The following is a 19,834-nucleotide window of genomic DNA, read 5'->3' as shown; positions in this document are numbered from 1 at the left end:
CACACATCATATGAGTTATGCAAAAAGCAAAATAGAACTAGTCACTTCTCAGTGAAACAGAACCTTCAAAAGATTCTATGGATTTAAAAACTATAAGCTCGTTTGAGCAGGGTCCTCGTCTACTTATTGTTAATTTATTGTTAAATTTAATGGCACTGATGTTTGAACCTCAGGTAGAGTCCTATCTACATTCTGAGAAATTTTAGGTGACTTCGTAATAACAATTTATAAAACTAAAATGTAATTTAGAACAATTACAATGTATCCTTTTTAAATATACGGATTTCTAAGGCATTTATTGTAGTTTAAAGACACATAACAGTGAGTTTTATTGCTTTGAATGTTGTACACTCATGTATGTACGTAGTGGGGAATCGCGATGCAGCCTAGCACAAAATCTAACCCCATTCACCCCCCCAGTAACGACAGACTGCTTAGTATGGATGAAACAGGCCACAGCATTTATTATCACAAACGAAATTACTGCATAACACATCCATAACTTTATTTATTAAATCTCTTCTTTTCTGTAATCAAAATGTTAGACATAAATAAGCATGAATTAACATATATACATATATAACTCCACACATAGTGTTATACAGTGACCCAACTGTCCTTGCCAATAAACATAGAGTGGTTCCTAATCACCACTTCCTCTCACCTCCCCCCTCGTCATAAAAATCATATCTTCCAATGCCCGCCATCAGCCGACCTTATCCACGCTCGATGGGCACGAGACCTCAGGCAACCTAATGTTTAACCTTTGAAGCAGGGGAGGTTTGAGACCTTAAAAAACTTGTTCATCTCATTCCATATACTTAAACGTAACCTCAAACTCAATTGGCAAGGACATACCCCCGGCTAGCTGTGACTAAATATACTAATAGGGCGGGCGGGAGGGAAGCTGTTTGCTGGCCCGAATCCCAAGTGGCACTGAGGTAAGACCTCCCCCACACTAACTTACACAGAACATAATCCCACCCACAGACTCTTTCCCAACCAATCCCATGCATCTATCCCCACACTACTACATGTGCCCTTGTCCGCTTAGCTGCGCTATCTCCCCAGGGCCTGACACACCAACAATAAAGAACTTCTAGAAAAGAGGGACAATATGATAGAAAAGAAGGAGTAATAGAGACTGTTATGTTGTTGCTTATCAAAATGAAAAATAAAATAAAATGCCCCTAGCAATTTTAAGTTGTTCTTAAATGTAGACAGTAATCTCTATGTTGTCGGTTTATTATCTAGTGTAATGGGTTTGGATTGCTGGCGTGTTTGTCCAGACGAGGGTTATGCTTTTGTCACAGTAACAAAAATACAGTAGCTATAAAGAAAAAAAGCTGAAAAAGACTAATTTAAAATCAATCCAGGAAGATTGTGTTTCCAAGAAATCTGATTCTTTCTTACAAACCAAAAATTCTTCATGGCTGATAGCATCTCATATTCAAGCTAAACATCAGGTCATAATAACCATGCCTATTTATTTGTATGTCTTTAATTACTTGTGCTGTGAAGATAAATACTGCTTTATCCCCATACATAAAATTCCTATAATCCTACTAAATGCTGTAAACTCTCCGTGCTGATTGGCGTAACTTGTGATACAGATACCCTTGTGAAAGCATTTTTTAACGGAGATAGAATTAGACTAATGAAAGCTTTTTACAGCTTTTTAGTGAGCACAGATTGAATTGACAGAGATTAATGTGGAAAACTAAGTAATTTTCATAATAATCAACATGGCATATCAAAATATCTACGTGTCATGTTTCTATGACGGATTGCCCGGTCACTTGCAACAGCTGGTACTGGACTCTACTCACTTTCTCCATTAAAGAGTTCTTTTTCACAGTACCAACCTTCCTTGCTGTGTCTCCCAGATAGAGAACCAAAACAACCACTCCAAGGCTCTCGTGGACTCGCAAAAGGGTCTCTCAGGTACAGCGCACTTGACCAGGAGCTACCAAGGAACTTCATGGAACTATGATTCGGATTGTGGGAATGCCACGGTCCGGTCAAACTTTATTGAGGGAGCTCTCGGCCCAAGGACCAGAAGAGAAGGGAGATCAAGGAGGTGATTAGGTGACACCAAGGACTTGGAAGAGCTCCTTTCCCTGGTCTCCAATAAGCAATTAACAGAGATTGGGACGTATCCGCACATCATCTGGAACACTAACTCCGATTGGAGGTTGGTCACGGCCCTATTAAACTTTAACCAATGACACTTGACACTTCCAATCCAAATGCTTTTTACACTGTTTGTAATCCTTGATCAGAGCTTGACCAGTGAAGTAATAAATGTGGGAACATTTGGTTTTGGGGTCATTATTGTCTTGTAGGTAGTTAAATTACCTCATCTTGAGTCAGCTAGATGGGGGGGAGGGGGGCTGCATTTCATACTTGGATCCAGGCAGCACAATGTCTTGGGCCGGCCCTGAATGGTCTCTATAGTGATCTATAAATTGGACCTGGGGGTTTGTCTCTCTGCATAACCATTTAAACTGTAATGAAGCAGACTTTCTGTGCATTTTGCAGTAGCAAAGTCAACTCCTACTGTCTTCTTCTTTAATTACATTGGGAAGCTTTTTTCAATTCAGTTCCCCCATCATATTGCCTATAGACTTGCTCTACCTGTGCTTCCCCTGAATGTGAGCACATCAGCAGAAGCAGAAGTTAAAGAATTTAGTACTGTCAATAATCCAGAAGATCCTTCAAAAAGCTAAGGATCAGTACTAGAAGGAAGATAAAAATAGAGGTGTATTAATATTAATATTTGCCTTAGAATGGTCAGGATTAATGCATGAAACCTCAGTGGAGGCGAAATTTAAATGTAGTATACATAGAAAAAAATGCAATAAGTGTGCTCACCTGTCCGAATCATTATTCAGGCATAATGGTTGGAGACAGCATTCTGGGGTAAGTTCAACAGCTTGGCTTGGCACTTGAAACAATGTCCAGAACAAAAGAATTGCTGACACCCCAAGATAAGATAAAACTTCCCTTTTATTATTCATGTTTGAAATTAATCAATTGCATAGATATAAATATAAAAAAGTGCTTCAATTCTCACCTACATCAACCTGAAACAAGTTCCCCACTCCTGAAAGGAAATGTATTCTGAGACCGGTTTAAGGAAACCAAGGGAACACAAAAATTGACTGGTCAAGGCAGGTCAAGGATATCAGAGGTCTACAACATGAAAACAAGCCGATTCAAAATCATAAAAGAACCAAATACAGAGGAACTTGCTATTGGGTCAAGAAGAAACCACAAAAGGGTCCAATACATACTAAATTGAAGTTTAAAAAAGTAGACTATACTGTGTTATTCCTGCGTTTCAAGAACATCACTCAGTATGGGTCGAGAACAGGTGCCCACATGTTAGAGTTGCCTGATTGATGAAAATGCTGGCGTGAATAAATGGGTGTAGTATTACAGACATTTGTAGCATGGTTGACATAGGAGGGACTATGGAGTCCATGATCTCTGATAGAATCAAGAGGATAATGTCCACGGTTGGAAATATGACAGAAATTGCATGTTAGAAAACCGGCTGCCAGATCCCTGGCAGGCAATGTTGTAATGTGCTCACCCTCACAGCCCCAGCACTCTGAATGTATCTTATACTTATCACTGTTTTTTTTTTATTAAATTCTTTATTTTTGAACTGATAGACATGCAATAGAGTGACAAGACATGCTTATGTAAAAGCCATGACATAGTCGCGTTATCTTGTGGGTTACAGAAAGAAAAATTGTGTCGTTAGTACAGTAGTCATCTTACATACAATGAACAACAATTGTTTGCAATGTCATCAGGGTTTTTCCTGTTTTTCTAATCTACATTAACTATATACAGTGGCAGTGATTCGAGGAGCTGGCTGCGTTAACTAGTTACATTTAACAAACGTAGACTTGAAGACAGGTGTTACACAGTTACAAGTGATTATGGTACATTCCTTCATTACATAACGATTACATCAGCCATTGTATGGAGCTTTTACTAGCCTATGGCAGTTAGCTGTATCCATTTGTATATATTGGCCGGATTCCTGCCAGTCCCCTCCTCCTGCCGGGTTGCAAGTCTAGAGTACTTGCGAGAAGAAAGGATAGGAAGAAGGATAGAATATCGGAAAAAGAAAAAATTAAGAAGAGGTATGTGATCTCTTAGTTGGCTAGGTCCAGGATCGTATCAATCTTCCTGTGAGTTTTGGTGGCCAAAGATCCCACACCCTATTGAGAGTTTTCCTTTTTTTTTTTTTATAAAAACTCTTTATTTATGTTGGCAGATAAGGCCTACAGATCTCGAGAGCATTTTGTAATTTGCGACAGTTGACACATGTATACTATACAGGGTACATCCATTCTGTCACCGCATATACTTGCGGTGGCTGCCTGTCGTAGGGCCACCACCTTTCCCCCTGTACCATATGTTTTAGCCTTATCTAAGCTCTCAGACCTATTTAGCTGCATAGTGTCAGTTTTTAACTAGGCAATACTTTTCACTGTTGTGATGGCTTGGGCATTAAAACAAAAAGCAATGTTTCATATCTCCCAACTTTTCAAATGGAAAAAACAAGTACACTTTAATTTTAGGGGTGGGAGTGGAGGTGTGGCCAGGGTTGAGGGTACTCTGAGAAATGTTATGTGACTCTGTCACGACTGCTAGTGTGGTCCAGCACGCAGAAACTATGTAAACATATACATAAAAAAGGAAAGGAAATAAAAGGACAGAACGGAAACCGGACCTTAGAATGGCCGGACTAATACGCTAGAGACAGAGAATGGTCAAAGGGAAAGCCGAGGTCAAGGAAGCCAGAAATACACAATACCGTTTACACAAGCCAAGTGAGGGAAACCAGAATTCGGAATAACCAGGGAAAAGCCAAGATCAGTATACCAGGAAATCAGATTCACAAAGATAAACGCACTCTCAGGAAACCAGGAACAGGAAACCACAACAGGGCAAGGTACTGGGGTGAGTTAGGGATTTAAATAACCCTCTCTATGCTCTGATTGGTCAGAGGGCGACCTCTGACCCCAGAACATGTACGTGCGTTGACGTTGTGACGTCACGCGCACGTTAGTATAATTTTCGGGGGTGGAGCTAGAGATGGACGCCATCTTTGATTTGTGCGCGACGCCCAGAAGACCTGGAGGAGCGGTTCCCGGCTCGCCGACGAGCAGGTAAGCTCGTGATGTCAGCGAGGCCGTGCCGGTTGGGCACGGCTGTGCCACGCGGCGGGCCGGTGACTGCAACAGACTTGCTAATAACAATTTATGCCAAAAAAATGTAACTTGGAACGCAAAAAATATATTTTCTATTTTTATTTTTATACAGACGGATTTCTAAACACATTTATTGTAGTTTAAAGACACACTACTGTGAGTATTATTGCTCTGGAGCTCAATTATACAGTCAGGCACACCAACCAACAATATGGAGCTCCTAGCAAAGAGGGATAGATGTATTTGGGCCCAAATAGGGGCTGTCCCTCCTAAACAGGGACACTTTAGGTATGCTATTTGACAAGGAGGTGTCTTTGTACATGCACGCTTGCAGTACAGTTTCTGCAAGCAGAGACGGATTAAGAGCCCATTGGGTCTGGTGCTGACATTATGATGGGCTTGATTACAGAATCGTATCGACAAAAAACACTGAAGCAGCCATACCTCCCAAGTGTCATGCATCTGGTGGAGGTGGTGCTGAAGGAAACTCCCAGGAAGCATTTATGCATTTATAAAAATACACATACATACCCTATGCTAAACTCTGGCTTTCATCTCTCAACCAAACCCATATCACCTAACATTCACATCCAGGCAAGCAAGACGTCAGTGGGCGGGGTAAAAGAAGGTGGGCCAGTGAAGCGAATCACGTCACCGCCCAACGGAATGGATGACCCAAAAAGGGGGAAGGTCTGCCCAAAAAATTGGAAGGTCAGCCTGACGTGAATACATGCCAGGCTGCTTGCTAATTACACAGGCCAGCCAATTTAGGGTGGACTATGCAGACAGTGTTGTTTAACCCCTTAAGGACCAAACTTCTGGAATAAAAGGGAATCATGATATGTCACACATGTCATGTGTCCTTAAGGGGTTAAGCACTTTGAGCTTGGTGCAAATGCATCTCATGATGCGCTCGCTCCACGCTTCCTAGAGACATTTCTGTGTTCAATCCTCCTCTTCCCTTCTTACTATCAGGCAGAAGTTCCTGGTATGCAGCGTAGGACAGAGAAAATGTAGATGTAGTGAATGTAGAATTAATGGGACATGCCACAAAATAAAGAAATGATACCGCCAGGGGCGTACCTAGAGCATTTGGCACCCAGGGCGGGTCCTATTCTTGGCCCCCTTCCCCTCCCCTCCTCTTTAAAATGTAAAAAAAAAACAATCACAATTTTTTTCTATGTATTTAGCACTGAGCAGTGTTTGTGTGTTTGAATGTTAGCATTTTGTATGGAGTATGTTTGAGTGAATGTTAGGGTGTGTTTGTATGTAGTGTTGGCGTTTGAATGCAAGCATTCATTTGTGTGTAGTGTGGTTTTTGAATGCAGCGGTGTGGTTATATGTGTGTAGTGTGGTTTTTGAATGCAGTGGTGTGGTCATATATAATGGTGGGGTTTGTATGTAGTGTTGACGTTGAATTGCAGGGGTGTATTTGTGTGTATTGTTGGCGAGATTCTGAGATGTATGCACATATACACACTGACACACATGCAGATACATATATAGTCATACAGATACACAGACACACACTGACACAGTGGCGACTCTAGGAACAATATATGAGGGGGGCACATTGTAACGGATCACCTGGCACCCCGACAGGGTACCTCTGTTATTGGATGCTCCTAGCGCTTCCTGAGGGCTCCAAGCACTCTAGCCGACACCACAACCACCGCAGGCCGAACCTCTCTTCCTTCAAAGCGAAGCAGGAACAAGCTCTTACAAGAGCTTAGGAGTGATTATAGCAAGGGAATATGCAGAGCATAGCAATCCCTTGTAGCAGATTCCCCCAATAAGAGACAGGACTCCAAATTGAGGGTGAAGTAGAACTCTGGTTTAATGACACACACTCTGCTTTTATGCAATTCTCCCATGCAAGGGAGACGCCCACAGACAATTATACATTAGCCAATCAAACAATGGTTACAACCCACAGATTCCCTCCCCTTAGCCTGAGAGGTAACACAATTAGCCCTACAGTTTAAAACATACTTTTTATCCAACTTTTATAACTCTAAAACTATTCATTCAATCTTCATAAAATCTTCTTCAATCTTCATTACATATTCGAACTCAGCACACTTTACTTACAAACATATCCAAAATTCAACCAATTCCATCCAGGGGTTAAAGAGTTAGCTGGAAGTCCTTTATGACCGACATTTTCCTGCCCAAAACAGTTCCATAGATTTGGGCTGTGCGGTTGGTCAATTTCACACTAAAAAAATGACGTGTGTTCAAATCTTCGAATGGGACTTAGTCTCTGTGGCTGAAAACTCAGTGCATGAGAAGGTAAGTCAGCGGTGTTCGTTGAAATGTGTAGCTGATTTCAGTTTCATGGATTTGGCTACACATACCGCTGACCTTGTTCGAATGAACAAAGATGGCCGCCGCCACGTGTTTGTTTGTCGAATGGAGGGCACTTCGGCTGTATCCGAAGTGCCAATTTAAAGTTGCAACACTGCTCCAAAGTAATTAAAGGGCCAGAAACAGCATTATAAAAATTTATTAGCATTATGCCCAAATACAGTTCTTAAAGGGTCAGTAACAGTATAATATAAGTCCATAAGCCCCAACTCAGTCCCTAGAAGGGCAATACATCGCAGGGCAGGAGGCTGGCAAACAGGCCCCTCCAAAAAACAGTGGCGAGGTTACTTTCGCCACACACATAAGATACCAAAGTCAAAACTAGGGGGGAACTAAAACTTTTCACTAGGGGATAAGGTAATATGCTGCCATTGGTTGCCATATGTCCAGGCAACAAATTTGCATAGAATTCACATTAGCCACCCAGATTTCTTGCTGTGGGCTGGAGGCACCTCTCAACTTTGATCTTTGTTTATCAGATAACTCCCCTTTTTGCCATCCTTATGTGGGATTGCCATAGTTAAGGAAACCAAATAAGGTTATTGCTAAACAGCACCCTAATTTAGTATCTTTTTGTTTTTTATAATCTTTATTTTTAGCGTGCAAGATAATAAATGTTTTGAGTAACAGACATGCTGGTATAGGTTATGTCAATTGGTGATGAGCCGATAAGCATATATGGAACATCACATGTGGGCTGACATTAACATTTATAAGCTGAGAAGGGAAGAGAACATGCTAAACGATAATTAAGATTAATTTTAGAGCGTGGTAACCGCTGGGTATTGAGGTTTACGGCAACGGGAGGTAGCTCTTTCAAAGGTGGTAACAAACATTGCAATATAACATGGTACATAACATGTATCTGAAGGTTGGCTGGCTGAGAGGCTTATTGCCGGTCTCTGTGGGTATCCCTGTGTAGCAGGTTGGGCAAATTGAGTAATGGGAGTGAGCTGTGTATTAGGCGGTCTGTAGCCGTCGCTTGAGGCTGTTCAACCAATGCCCTCTAGTGGTAGCTCGCCAAACCTGGGGGGCCTGAGTGTCTAATCATTGGTCAGAGACAATTTAGCTGCGTACAAGTGTGTAGCTAGACAAGAGAAATTATCAGATAATATTAGAACCACTGTTCTATTAGAACCACGTGAATTATGATCATTGCAGTGTAGAAGAGTGGTTGAAAAATATTTGCCAGGGTGAGGAATCAATACTGGGCTTTAACTGGCAAGGCAAAAACTTTGGGTATTAGTGCCGCTAGGCTTTAAGGAGCACCCAGAGAGTCTGCACCTGCACAAATAATATATAAGGCTAAACATAACACAGAAACAAGGCAACAAGCTGATATAAATATGTTCATCTGATATTGAAATATCATGACTGGTGCTGCTGGAGACAGTACTGCCGCAGGTGTCTCATGTGGCAAGCCTCATGCCAAAGTCAGCCGATTCCCCTCAGAGGTAAAGATGTTGTACGGCTTGGAGATTCTCAATCTTTCTTCATGTGAGGGTGCCACCGGCCCCAAGTGCCTGTGCGCTCCTGCTCCGTACCGACTAAGAAATAACATAGTCCAGTGATCTGACCAGGTCTCAGTGCCTGTAGTCGGTGTTGCCGGCTGTGAGCCGTCTGGCGGGGCGGCTTGTGAGCGGGGACTCGGCTCCCTCCCGTGTGCCATGCAGGAAGGCAGCGGCGAGCTGGGACAGGGAGTCGTTGTGCCCTCCTTGTTCTCCAATGTGGCAGGTGGTGGAGCCACATGCACTGCACGTCTCAGATTATGATTCTTCTGCTGCTGGTGAGTATTTTTCCCCAGCAGAGACAGGGATCTCCCCCCGCCGGTCAAGAGGGGTGGATTGCGGGGCTTTAAAAGTGTAGTCGCTTCCGGCGGACCTCGTGTCTGGGGATCTCCCCCAACTGCCAGGCCGCCTTCCATGACAGGCCTCATATACAGGCTGCTGAGATTTCGGCAGAAATAAATATTTCTCGTATCTGTTTGCTCCTAATCGTCTCAGCATTAGGCCTCCTCAATTACTGAGTGTTGGTTGCATGGATTCAGGCTGTAAGAGTCTAATTTAGGCTTATCTGAGCTGGAGCTCTCAAAAAGCATGTCTGGCCTTCTTGGCTGCCAGGCTCCTTTCCTAATTTGGTATCTTTAAATCTGGAAACCTCACATAAGGGCACCAATTTAGGAAATTATCTACTAAACAGCTAAAAGATCAAAACTAAAAAAAGCCCTTTTCTTAATTTTAATCTTTCAATTGTTTAGTAGATAAATTTGTTATCTTTATGTGAGATTGCAATATTTAAGGACACCATATAAGGGATCTATCTACTAAACACATACGTATTTATATATATACACACTAACACAATAGATGTAATATCTGTGTGTGTACAAATATATATATATATATATATATATATACATAGATAGATACATATATACACAATCAGTGACATACATCCACATTCACAGACCCACACATACAATCACAGACCTACACACACAATCACAACACACACACTTAACCACATAGATGCACACACAATCATCACATACATACACACTTTTAATAAGAGGTCCACCCAACCTTCCTACCTTGCTCTGGGAGGTCTGGAGTGGAGGGCTGGTGGTCAGTGGTTGCTGCTGGGATCTCTGTACTCTTCCTGCACAGGTCCCTGCCGGCTCATTGCAGTGCAAAAAGTGGTACACGCAGTCACAGGCAGACAGTCAAACATACTATCACAGTCAGACAGTCACAGGCAAACAGTCACAGACAGTTACAGGCAGACACTCACACACACACACAGTCACAGACAGTCACACATGCAGTCACAGGCAGACAAACACAATCACAGTTACACACACACACACAGCACACACTCTCTCTCACTTACTAGAGGAGGAGTGGAGTCACTGAAGTCCCTGCTGTGTAGTTGTTTGGAAGGTGTGTAGTTGCTTCCCTTTTGTAGCAGCAGCAGGTGGAGGCCGCCTTAAGCTCTGCCGCTGCTGCCGATTTGGCTCCGCCCCCAGCTCTCCGACGCCCCTACTGCCATGGTGCCCTGTGCAGCCACACAGCTCACACCTTCCCAAGGCCAGCTCTATTGGCACCAGGCCCGGACTGGCCATCGGGCATAATGGGCAAATGCCCGGTGGGCCGTGATGGCCATGGGCCGAGGCTGAGATCACAGGATAGCGCCGGCCTTGCTGTGTGCCTTCATGGGCCGGTCGGGAGATCATAGATTTCCCTCACAGGCTCACAGGAACTGATATGCGGCAGGAGGGAGGCAGGAGAGGACCCAGGGAGCTCTAGCCAGCAGCTCCGCTGGGTTCCTCTCGCGAGGTTGGAGCGTTGCCGCAGTTACCACATTATTTCTTTGCCTAGGTGAGGTTTTTTAAATAAAACTATTACAATCTCTAAGATTTTAAATCACTGTTTAGTGAATAAGCGAGTGCGCTGGATTTTGTATTTTGTGTATTTTGGCCCCAGCAGCACCCTATAATGTGTGCATGTTCAGAGTGCAGCCCTCTTGGTTTCATTTATATATATATATATATATATATATATATATATATATATATATATATATACACACACACACACACACACACAACACCCCTCACACTGCACCACTACACACATTACTCTCCAGATACAAGCTAGATCCCTTACCCTATATACACTCTAATTCCTCTTCACACACACACACAATCTCATATACACACTCTGGGTCCTTCACACACTATATCCCCGACACACACACTGCACCACCTACACACTACATTCCTACAGCAGGAGCTTATGTAATGATGCAGTGCACATGGCAGTTTAGCGCTTGAACTGTATTGGTAGGATAGGAGAGGCAGTCCAGAGTCCAGCTACTATGCCCCACTGCCCCCCATTGCATGCCACCCCGCAAAGAACCCCTCCCCCCTCTACATACAGCCATTAAACATGTATGAACACCTTGTCACACACATACACGCACTATTATATACACACACAGAAACAGACACACAATCAGATATACATAGACACACACACAAATTGAAACACACTGGTGCATACACTCAGAATCACACTGACACATACACTCAGATACACACACTGGCACAAGGATGCACACACTGGTACATACATTCAGATACACACACTGGCTCATACACAGATAGAGACACTGGCACATACACTCATATACACACGCTGGCACATACACTCAGACACACACACTGGCACATACACACAAACACTGATACACACACTGGTACATACATTTAGATACACACTTACATACAGATACACACAATGACACATAGATACACACTGGCACATACACACACTCATACACATTGACAAACACACTGGCACATACACATACTGGCATACAGACAATTTGACACATACATGTCATACTTTATTTATTTACAGCCACCCCCTGTTTGTTTACCTTTGCGCCTAGGAGAGTGTCCTTGATTGGGGTTCAGGTCCTGTACAAGGCTCTCCTCTGCCTCCATTCCTGTGTGCCTCAGCCTCCTCCTTTCTCCATTCCTGTGTGCTTCTGCTGCCTCCTCTGTCCATTCCTCCTGGGCGGGCGGCTCTTTGTGAAGTGAGGAGGAAGTGGCTGCCACTTCCTCCCTGCTGGCTGATATCAGAGGTGCTTGTCAACTCTTAAAGGGCTAGCACCCGACTGGGCCCCTGTTTAGAAATAATTATGGGTGGGGGGGAGGCAAATCATATGAAATACAATGGAAATCATATGCATTCAAAATAAGACTTGGGATGTGTAAGATGCTTGTACGAGATGGAGGCACTGTGAGGTGCTACTCCCTCCTTGTACAATCATGTAATGATGCGCTTGCTTTGCAGGACACCAGAGTACTAAATCAAGACAGCGGGACGCTGCCGCTGCCACCCACCCCATGTGTTTCCTAGTAAGGGTTAATAAGTGTAGAGATTTAGAAAAATACTCTCTGTCTTATTAGAGATTTTTTTTTTACCTGAAGCTGAAAACAGCAAGGTGAATTGTTAGTGTAGTTCTCACTTAAGAAGTTTTACCTTGACGTGGCAGGTGAGCTTACAGTTAAATGGCCACTGGAGTGATACTAAAAACCTCCAGTAATTATTAAAATATGCACAGGAATTTGGTATAGTGCGCAGGTAACTCTTTACTTTTGGTTTTTATTGAAATCAGTACTGTTGAGAGGTCTGCTTTTGGGTTCGGTCTACGTTGCCCCTAGATGTGGGACACCAGATCAAGACAGAGAAATTGGGAATGTCCATCCGATACATGACAGTTGTGAGCTATGTATACATATACACCAAGTAGGGCAAGGGAAAGGTGGTATTTTGTGTACCTGCTTATAAAGTTTATGTACTGGAACTAAAAGAGTCAGTGTATAAATATAAGAATCCATTGTAACTTTATTTCCAATAGATGTTTACAATGTATTAATAAATAATATCTAGTGTGCACATCCTTATAACATTAACTGCTCACACCTGCGGCTGCCAGGCAAAGCTGCCAAAGTAAATTGTAGCACACAGCCCATATACATGTTATTGTTAGTTTGGTTGCCAGGCAATCATATCCGCAGAGAATAGCGGGGGGGCCAAGTACGCATGCGCACGAACGACCACATCCGCTGTTCTCCACATCCGTCAACAGGCGCATGCGCAATGCCTCTCCAAGCAGATTGGCTGCTACGCATGCGCAGTCGTTCCGGAGCGCTCGCCGTCTGCGGAGCGGGACGCGCATGCGTATTGTCCCCGGTTGGTCGGCCGCCCGGCCCCGGGGAGAACGGCGGCTCAATGGGAGGATGAAGGAGATGGTCGGAGGCTGCTGCGTGTGCTCGGATGAGAGGGGCTGGGCAGAAAACCCTCTGGTCTATTGTGACGGACACGGGTGCAATGTGGCTGTCCACCAAGGTAGGGAGAGAGCTGGAGGGGGAGGGGCAAATAGTGACAGGAGGGTGGGGGCTAGTAATGGGCAGGGGGCAAATAGTGACAGGAGGGTGGGGGCTAGTAATGGGCAGGGGGTAAATAGTGACAGGAGGGTGGGCGCTAGTAATGGGCAGGGGGCAAATAGTGACAGGAGGGTGGGGGCTAGTAATGTGCAGGGGGCAAATAGTGACAGGAGGGTGGGGGCTAGTAATGGGCAGGGGGTAAATAGTGACAGGAGGGTGGGCGCTAGTAATGGGCAGGGGGCAAATAGTAACAGGAGGGTGGGGGCTAGTAATGGGCAGGGGTTAAATAGTGACAGGAGGGTGGGGGCTAGTAATGGGCAGGGGGTAAATAGTGACAGGAGGATGGGGCTAGTAATGGGCAGGGGGTAAATAGTGACAGGAGGGTGGGGGCTAGTAAAGAGCAGGGGGTAAATAGTGACAGGAGGGTGGGGGCTAGTAATGGGCAGGGGGTAAATAGTGACAGGAGGGTGGGGGCTAGTAATGGGCAGGGGGTAAATAGTGACAGGAGGGTGGGGGCTAGTAATGGGCAGGGAACAAATAGTGACAGGAGGGTGGGGGCTAGTAATGGGCAGGGGGTAAATAGTGACAGGAGGGTGGGGGCTAGTAATGGGCAGGGGGCAAATAGTGACAGGAGGGTGGGGGCTAGTAATGGGCAGGGGGTAAATAGTGACAGGAGGGTGGGGGCTAGTAATGGGCAGGGGGTAAATAGTGACAGGAGGGTGGGGGCTAGTAAAGGGCAGGGGGTAAATAGTGACAGGAGGGTGGGGGCTAGTAATGGGCAGGGGGTAAATAGTGACAGGAGGGTGGGGGCTAGTAATGGGCAGGGGGCAAATAGTGACAGGAGGGTGGGGGCTAGTAATGGGCAGGGGGCAAATAGTGACAGGAGGGTGGGGGCTAGTAATGGGCAGGGGGTAAATAGTGACAGGAGGGTGGGGGCTAGTAATGGGCAGGGGCAAATAGTGACAGGAGGGTGGGGGCTAGTAATGGGCAGGGGGTAAATAGTGACAGGAGGGTGGGCGCTAGCAATGGGCAGGGGGTAAATAGTGACAGGAGGGTGGGCGCTAGTAATGGGCAGGGGGCAAATAGTGACAGGAGGGTGGGGGCTAGTAATGTGCAGGGGGCAAATAGTGACAGGAGGGTGGGGGCTAGTAATGGGCAGGGGGTAAATAGTGACAGGAGGGTGGGCGCTAGTAATGGGCAGGGGGCAAATAGTGACAGGAGGGTGGGGGCTAGTAATGGGCAGGGGTTAAATAGTGACAGGAGGGTGGGGGCTAGTAATGGGCAGGGGGTAAATAGTGCACAGAGACATGGACACTGGGGGATTGGGAGATAACGGCAGGACAAAGGGCAAATACTGCCAACAGCATGGCTTTTATATGGATTTACTGCTTGGCATGGCTACATAATGGGAGTATAAAAGGCCATGTCAAACAACATGGGGTATTGGGCATGGAGAATAGAGGAAACACCATAGGGTTTTTTACAGAATTAAAGACAAACACAAATAATAAGTGTTAGTGTAGGGCAAACATTATAGGGTATTGTGCATGGAGAATTGGTAAACATCATAGGTTATTGTGCATGGAGAATAGGTACACATCATAGGTTATTGTGCATGGAGAATAGGTAAACATTATAGGGTATTGTGCATGGAGAATAGGTAAACATCACAGGTTATTGTGCATGGAGAATAGGTACACACCACAGGTTATTGTGCATGGAGAATAGGTAAACATAGGGTATTGTGCATGGAGAATAGGTAAACATAGGGTATTTTGGATTGAGAATAGGTACACATCATAGGTTATTGTGCATGGAGAATAGGTACACACCACAGGTTATTGTGCATGGAGAATAGGTACACACCACAGGTTATTGTGCATGGAGAATAGGTAAACATAGGGTATTGTGCATGGAGAATAGGTAAACATAGGGTATTGTGCATGGAGAATAGGTAAACATAGGGTATTTTGGATTGAGAATAGGTACACATCATAGGTTATTGTGCATGGAGAATAGGTACACACCATAGGTTATTGTGCATGGAGAATAGGTAAACATAGGGTATTGTGCATGGAGAATAGGTAAACATAGGGTATTTTGGATTGAGAATAGGTAAATACAATAGGGTATTGTGCATGGAGAATAGGTAAACATCATAGGGTATTGTGGAAGGAAAATATGTAAACATTACTGGGTATGGAGTATAAACTGGGGTTAGCATAGGGTAAACATCATAGGTATTATGGCCGAAGAATAGCTAAAGCTAAACACCGTATGGTATTTTACAGAATGAAAATAATTTTTTAAAAAGTGCTAGTGTAGGTTAAACAGCATAAGGTATTTTGCATGGAGAATAGGTAAACATCATAAGGTATTGTGGATTGAGAAGATGTAAACACGGCAGGCTATTTTAAATGCACTATAGGTAAACAGTACAGGTCATTGAGTATAAACTGGGGATTTGTGTAGGGTAAACACTATAGGGTGTTTTAGATGACATATGTAACTACTTAATTTGCATGCAAAATAGGTAAATGTTTGAGTGATATATAAATAATCACTGGGATTCATTGATTTGGGGTTTATAATTGGTGATTATGAGTATTATGAATGAATAATTGGAATACGGTTGATTTGGGAGTAAGTAAATGCTTGGATGAGGGAAATTTGATTGAAGAATAAAGTAAACACTTGGATAATGAATGTTTTGGGTGAAGAATAGGTAAACACTTTGGGTGATGTATATTGTAAAGGAAGAATAGGTAACTTGGATGATTTTTATTTTTTGATTTTTTTATTCATGGTAGATTCACTTAACAAGACAGTAAAAAAGAAAGTTCATAGATTAATTATTCTAATCTGAGGAACAAGTACATTTGGGAGATATTTTGGAATAAAAAAAATGGTTAATTCAGGAGTAGTTGGATTTTGAATTAAAAATTGGTAAATATTAGTAAGCATTTTTTTAACACTTCTAGAGAATTGTGGGTAAGAATTAGTGTATTTGGACGAAAATATTTGAAAATATTTGAATTAAGAATACGTAAAGACTTTATTATAAAGGGTATTTACTAAATTGTGAACTCAAAGTGAATTTCTAATATAAGGCCAGACTTTGAAACATAACAGACTTTCAGAATGCCCTAGTTCAGCTAGTTTGGCCTTGAATTTGAAATTCACCTTGAATTCTCACTTCAAGTAATAATCCTGATACTTTTACGATGTTGGATAGCTAAATGATGAGGAAATCATGTAAATAGCATGTAAATACTGGAGTGATTAGTTATTTGGTTAAACGAATATGTACCTTCTTGAATAAGGAGTATCTGGGCTAAATAAAAGATACACATAGTTATTAAAGTAGTTTTTAGTGTAGAGCAGATGTAATGAAAAAGTATTTTGGCTGAAGAGCAGACAACAATGCAAGAAAAGGTAATTTAAATGCAAATTAGATAGATGAGTGAGGGGTTATTTGGGGTGAATAATAGTTAAAACACTGGAATGAGAAAGTAACATCCTATCTGTGGAATTATATCGCGCATAAACAGACTAAAATAGTTACACAACAGAAATGGGATATTTTGGATGGAGAATAATCAGGTGAAGGTTATTTTGCATTAATAGCATGGGATGAAACTTGGGTACGATATATTTTTGTGACGTGTAAGTAAACACTTGCGTAAGCGATATTTTGGATGAACAAAAACAGGGTTTTGTTTATATATTTGGGCTGCTGAATATTAAAGCCATCCTACCACCTTTGAGTACCGGGAGTTTGAGGTCTGGGCTTTTTCTGTTTATATTTTGGATGATAAATATGTAGACACTGGGTTGATATGCATTTTGCAACAGGTAAACACTGCAGTTATGGGTTATTTGGGTAAAGAGTAGGTGAATACTTGGGTGAGGGCTATTTTTATTTGAAGAGCGCATAAACATTTGGGAGAAAAAAAAACAGTTGTCATAGTTATTTTCAAAAAAGTATAGGTGACAATGTGATGATGGGTAGTTTAGATGAAGAATTTTTATGCACCTTGAATGCAGAATTGGGATTTTTTTAAGGAGTATTTACATAGTTACATAGTTACATAGTTAGATAGCTGAAAAGAGACTTGCGTCCATCAAGTTCAGCCTTCCTCACACCTGTTTTTTGCTGTTGATCCAAAAGGCAAAAAAAAAAACCCAGTTTGAAGCACAATTTTGCAACAAGCTAGGACAAAAAATTCCTTCTTGACCCCAGAATGGCAGTCAGATTTATCCTTGAATCAAGCAGTTATTACCCTACATTGAAATATTATATCCTTGAATATTCTGTCTTTGCAAGTATGCATCTAGTAGCTGTTTGAACATCTGTATGGACTCTGATAAAACCACTTCTCCAGGCAGAGAATTCCACATCCTGATTGTTCTTACAGTAAAAAAACCTTTCCTTTGCCTTAGACGAAATCTTCTTTCTTCCAGTCTAAACGCATGGCCTCGTGTCCTATGTAAAGTCCGGTTTGTGAATAGATTTCCACACAATGGTTTGTATTGGCCCCGAATATATTTGTATAATGTTATCATATCCCCTCTCAGGCGACGTTTTTCTAAACTAAATAGGTTTAAATTTGTTAACCTTTCTTCATAGCTGATATGTTCCATTCCTTTTATTAATTTTGTAGCCCGCCTCTGCACTTTTTCTAGTGCCATGATATCCTTCTTTAGAACAGGTGCCCAAAATTGCACAGCATATTCAAAATGTGGTCTTACCAGTGATTTATAGAGAGGCAAAATGATATTCTCGTCCCGAGAATGAATGCCCTTTTTCATGCATGACAATACCTTACTGGCCTTGGTCACTGCTGATTGACATTGCACATTGTTGCATAGTTTGTTGTCTATAACAATTCCCAAGTCCTTTTCGTGTGTTGTTATCCCTAATTCACTTCCATTAAGGGTATATGTTGCTTGTGTATTCTTTACGCCGAAGTGCATAACTTTGCATTTTTCAACATTAAATTTCATCTGCCATTTGAGTGCCCAGTCCTCCAGTCTATCTAAATCCTTCTGCAGCAAAGTAATATCTTGCTCACATTGTATTATTTTACAAAGTTTTGTGTCATCTGCAAACACTGAAACATGACTTTCAATGCTGTCTTCAAGATCATTTATAAAAATGTTAAATAGAAGGGGTCCCAGAACAGACCCCTGAGGGACACCACTTGCCACCTCTGTCCAGCTTGAAAATTTACCATTAACGACAACTTTGTATTCTGTTTTTAAGCCAATGTTCTACCCAAGAACAAGCATTTTCATCGAGACCGATTTCCTTGAGTTTGAACACTAATCTTTTGTGTGGAACTGTATCAAATGCCTTGGCAAAATCCAAATAGATCACATCCACTGCAACACCCTGATCTATACTTCTACTTACTTCTTCGTAGAACGCAATCAAGTTAGTTTGACATGACCTGTGCTTCATAAAACCGTGCTGATTTTTGCTGATAACCATATTCTTCTCAAGGAATTCTTGAATATTATCCCTTAATAACCTTTCAAATATTTTACCAGCCACAGAAGTTAAGCTCACAGGTCTATAATTTCCAGGCAAGGATTTTGAACCCTTTTTGAATATAGGAACCACATCTGCCTTCCTCCAATCCTCCGGAACACTTCCTGAAAGAAAAGAATCTTGAAAGATTAAAAACAGAGGTTCACTTATTTCTACACTTAGTTCCTTAAGTACACGTGGATGGATACCGTCAGGCCCTGGAGCTTTGTTTATATTAACTTTCTTTAGTTGCTGCAGCACATTGTCTTGAGTTAACCAATTACAATTATTCTGCAAGTTTTTAGTAGCAATCATTTGCACATCTATTGCCATGGGTTCTTCTTTAATATATACGGAGGAGAAATAGTTATTTAGAATTCCTGCCTTTTCTTGGTCTTCATTAACTAACACCCCCGTTTCAGTTTTAAGTGTACCTATACTTTCATTTTGGGGTTTTTTGGAATTTATGTACTTAAAAAATGCTTTGGGGTTGGTTTTGCTCTCTTTAGCTATCATTTTTTCATTTTGAAGTTTAGCAAGTTTAATTGCCTTTTTGCACGCATTATTTGCTTTCTTATATCTTTTATAAGATGCATCTGATTTGTCTGATTTAAATGCTTTAAATGCCCTTTTCTTATTTTTAATCTCTTGTTTTACTTCTCTACTAAGCCACATTGGTTTTAATTTGTTTCATTTATACTTATTTCCCAATGGTACATACTGAGAAATGTACCTTTCTAATAT

The 19,834-nt window shown here is 42.3% G+C and overlaps 1 protein-coding gene and 1 long non-coding RNA gene across 4 annotated transcripts in view; both read left to right on the top strand.

Annotated features, from left to right (window-relative positions):
• The window catches only part of LOC134614725 (uncharacterized), a 186,035-nt gene that overhangs the window by 108,376 nt on the left and 57,825 nt on the right, over nucleotides 1-19,834 (top strand). The gene's annotated exons all lie outside the window — the stretch shown is intronic.
• The window catches only part of MLLT6 (MLLT6, PHD finger containing), a 64,343-nt gene continuing 57,825 nt past the window's right edge, over nucleotides 13,317-19,834 (top strand). For all 3 annotated transcript variants that reach the window (XM_063458817.1, XM_063458816.1, XM_063458815.1), the window contains exon 1: nucleotides 13,317-13,519. In XM_063458817.1, the coding sequence (XP_063314887.1) occupies nucleotides 13,348-13,519 (172 nt within the window). In that variant the 5' untranslated portion in view covers nucleotides 13,317-13,347. The remainder of the gene's footprint in view (nucleotides 13,520-19,834) is intronic.

Source organism: Pelobates fuscus, chromosome 6, assembly GCF_036172605.1.
Source record: "Pelobates fuscus isolate aPelFus1 chromosome 6, aPelFus1.pri, whole genome shotgun sequence".
Classification (NCBI taxonomy): domain Eukaryota; kingdom Metazoa; phylum Chordata; class Amphibia; order Anura; family Pelobatidae; genus Pelobates; species Pelobates fuscus.
The sequence above is the reverse complement of the archived record's forward strand: the minus strand, read 5'-3'. Positions and strand labels throughout refer to the sequence as shown.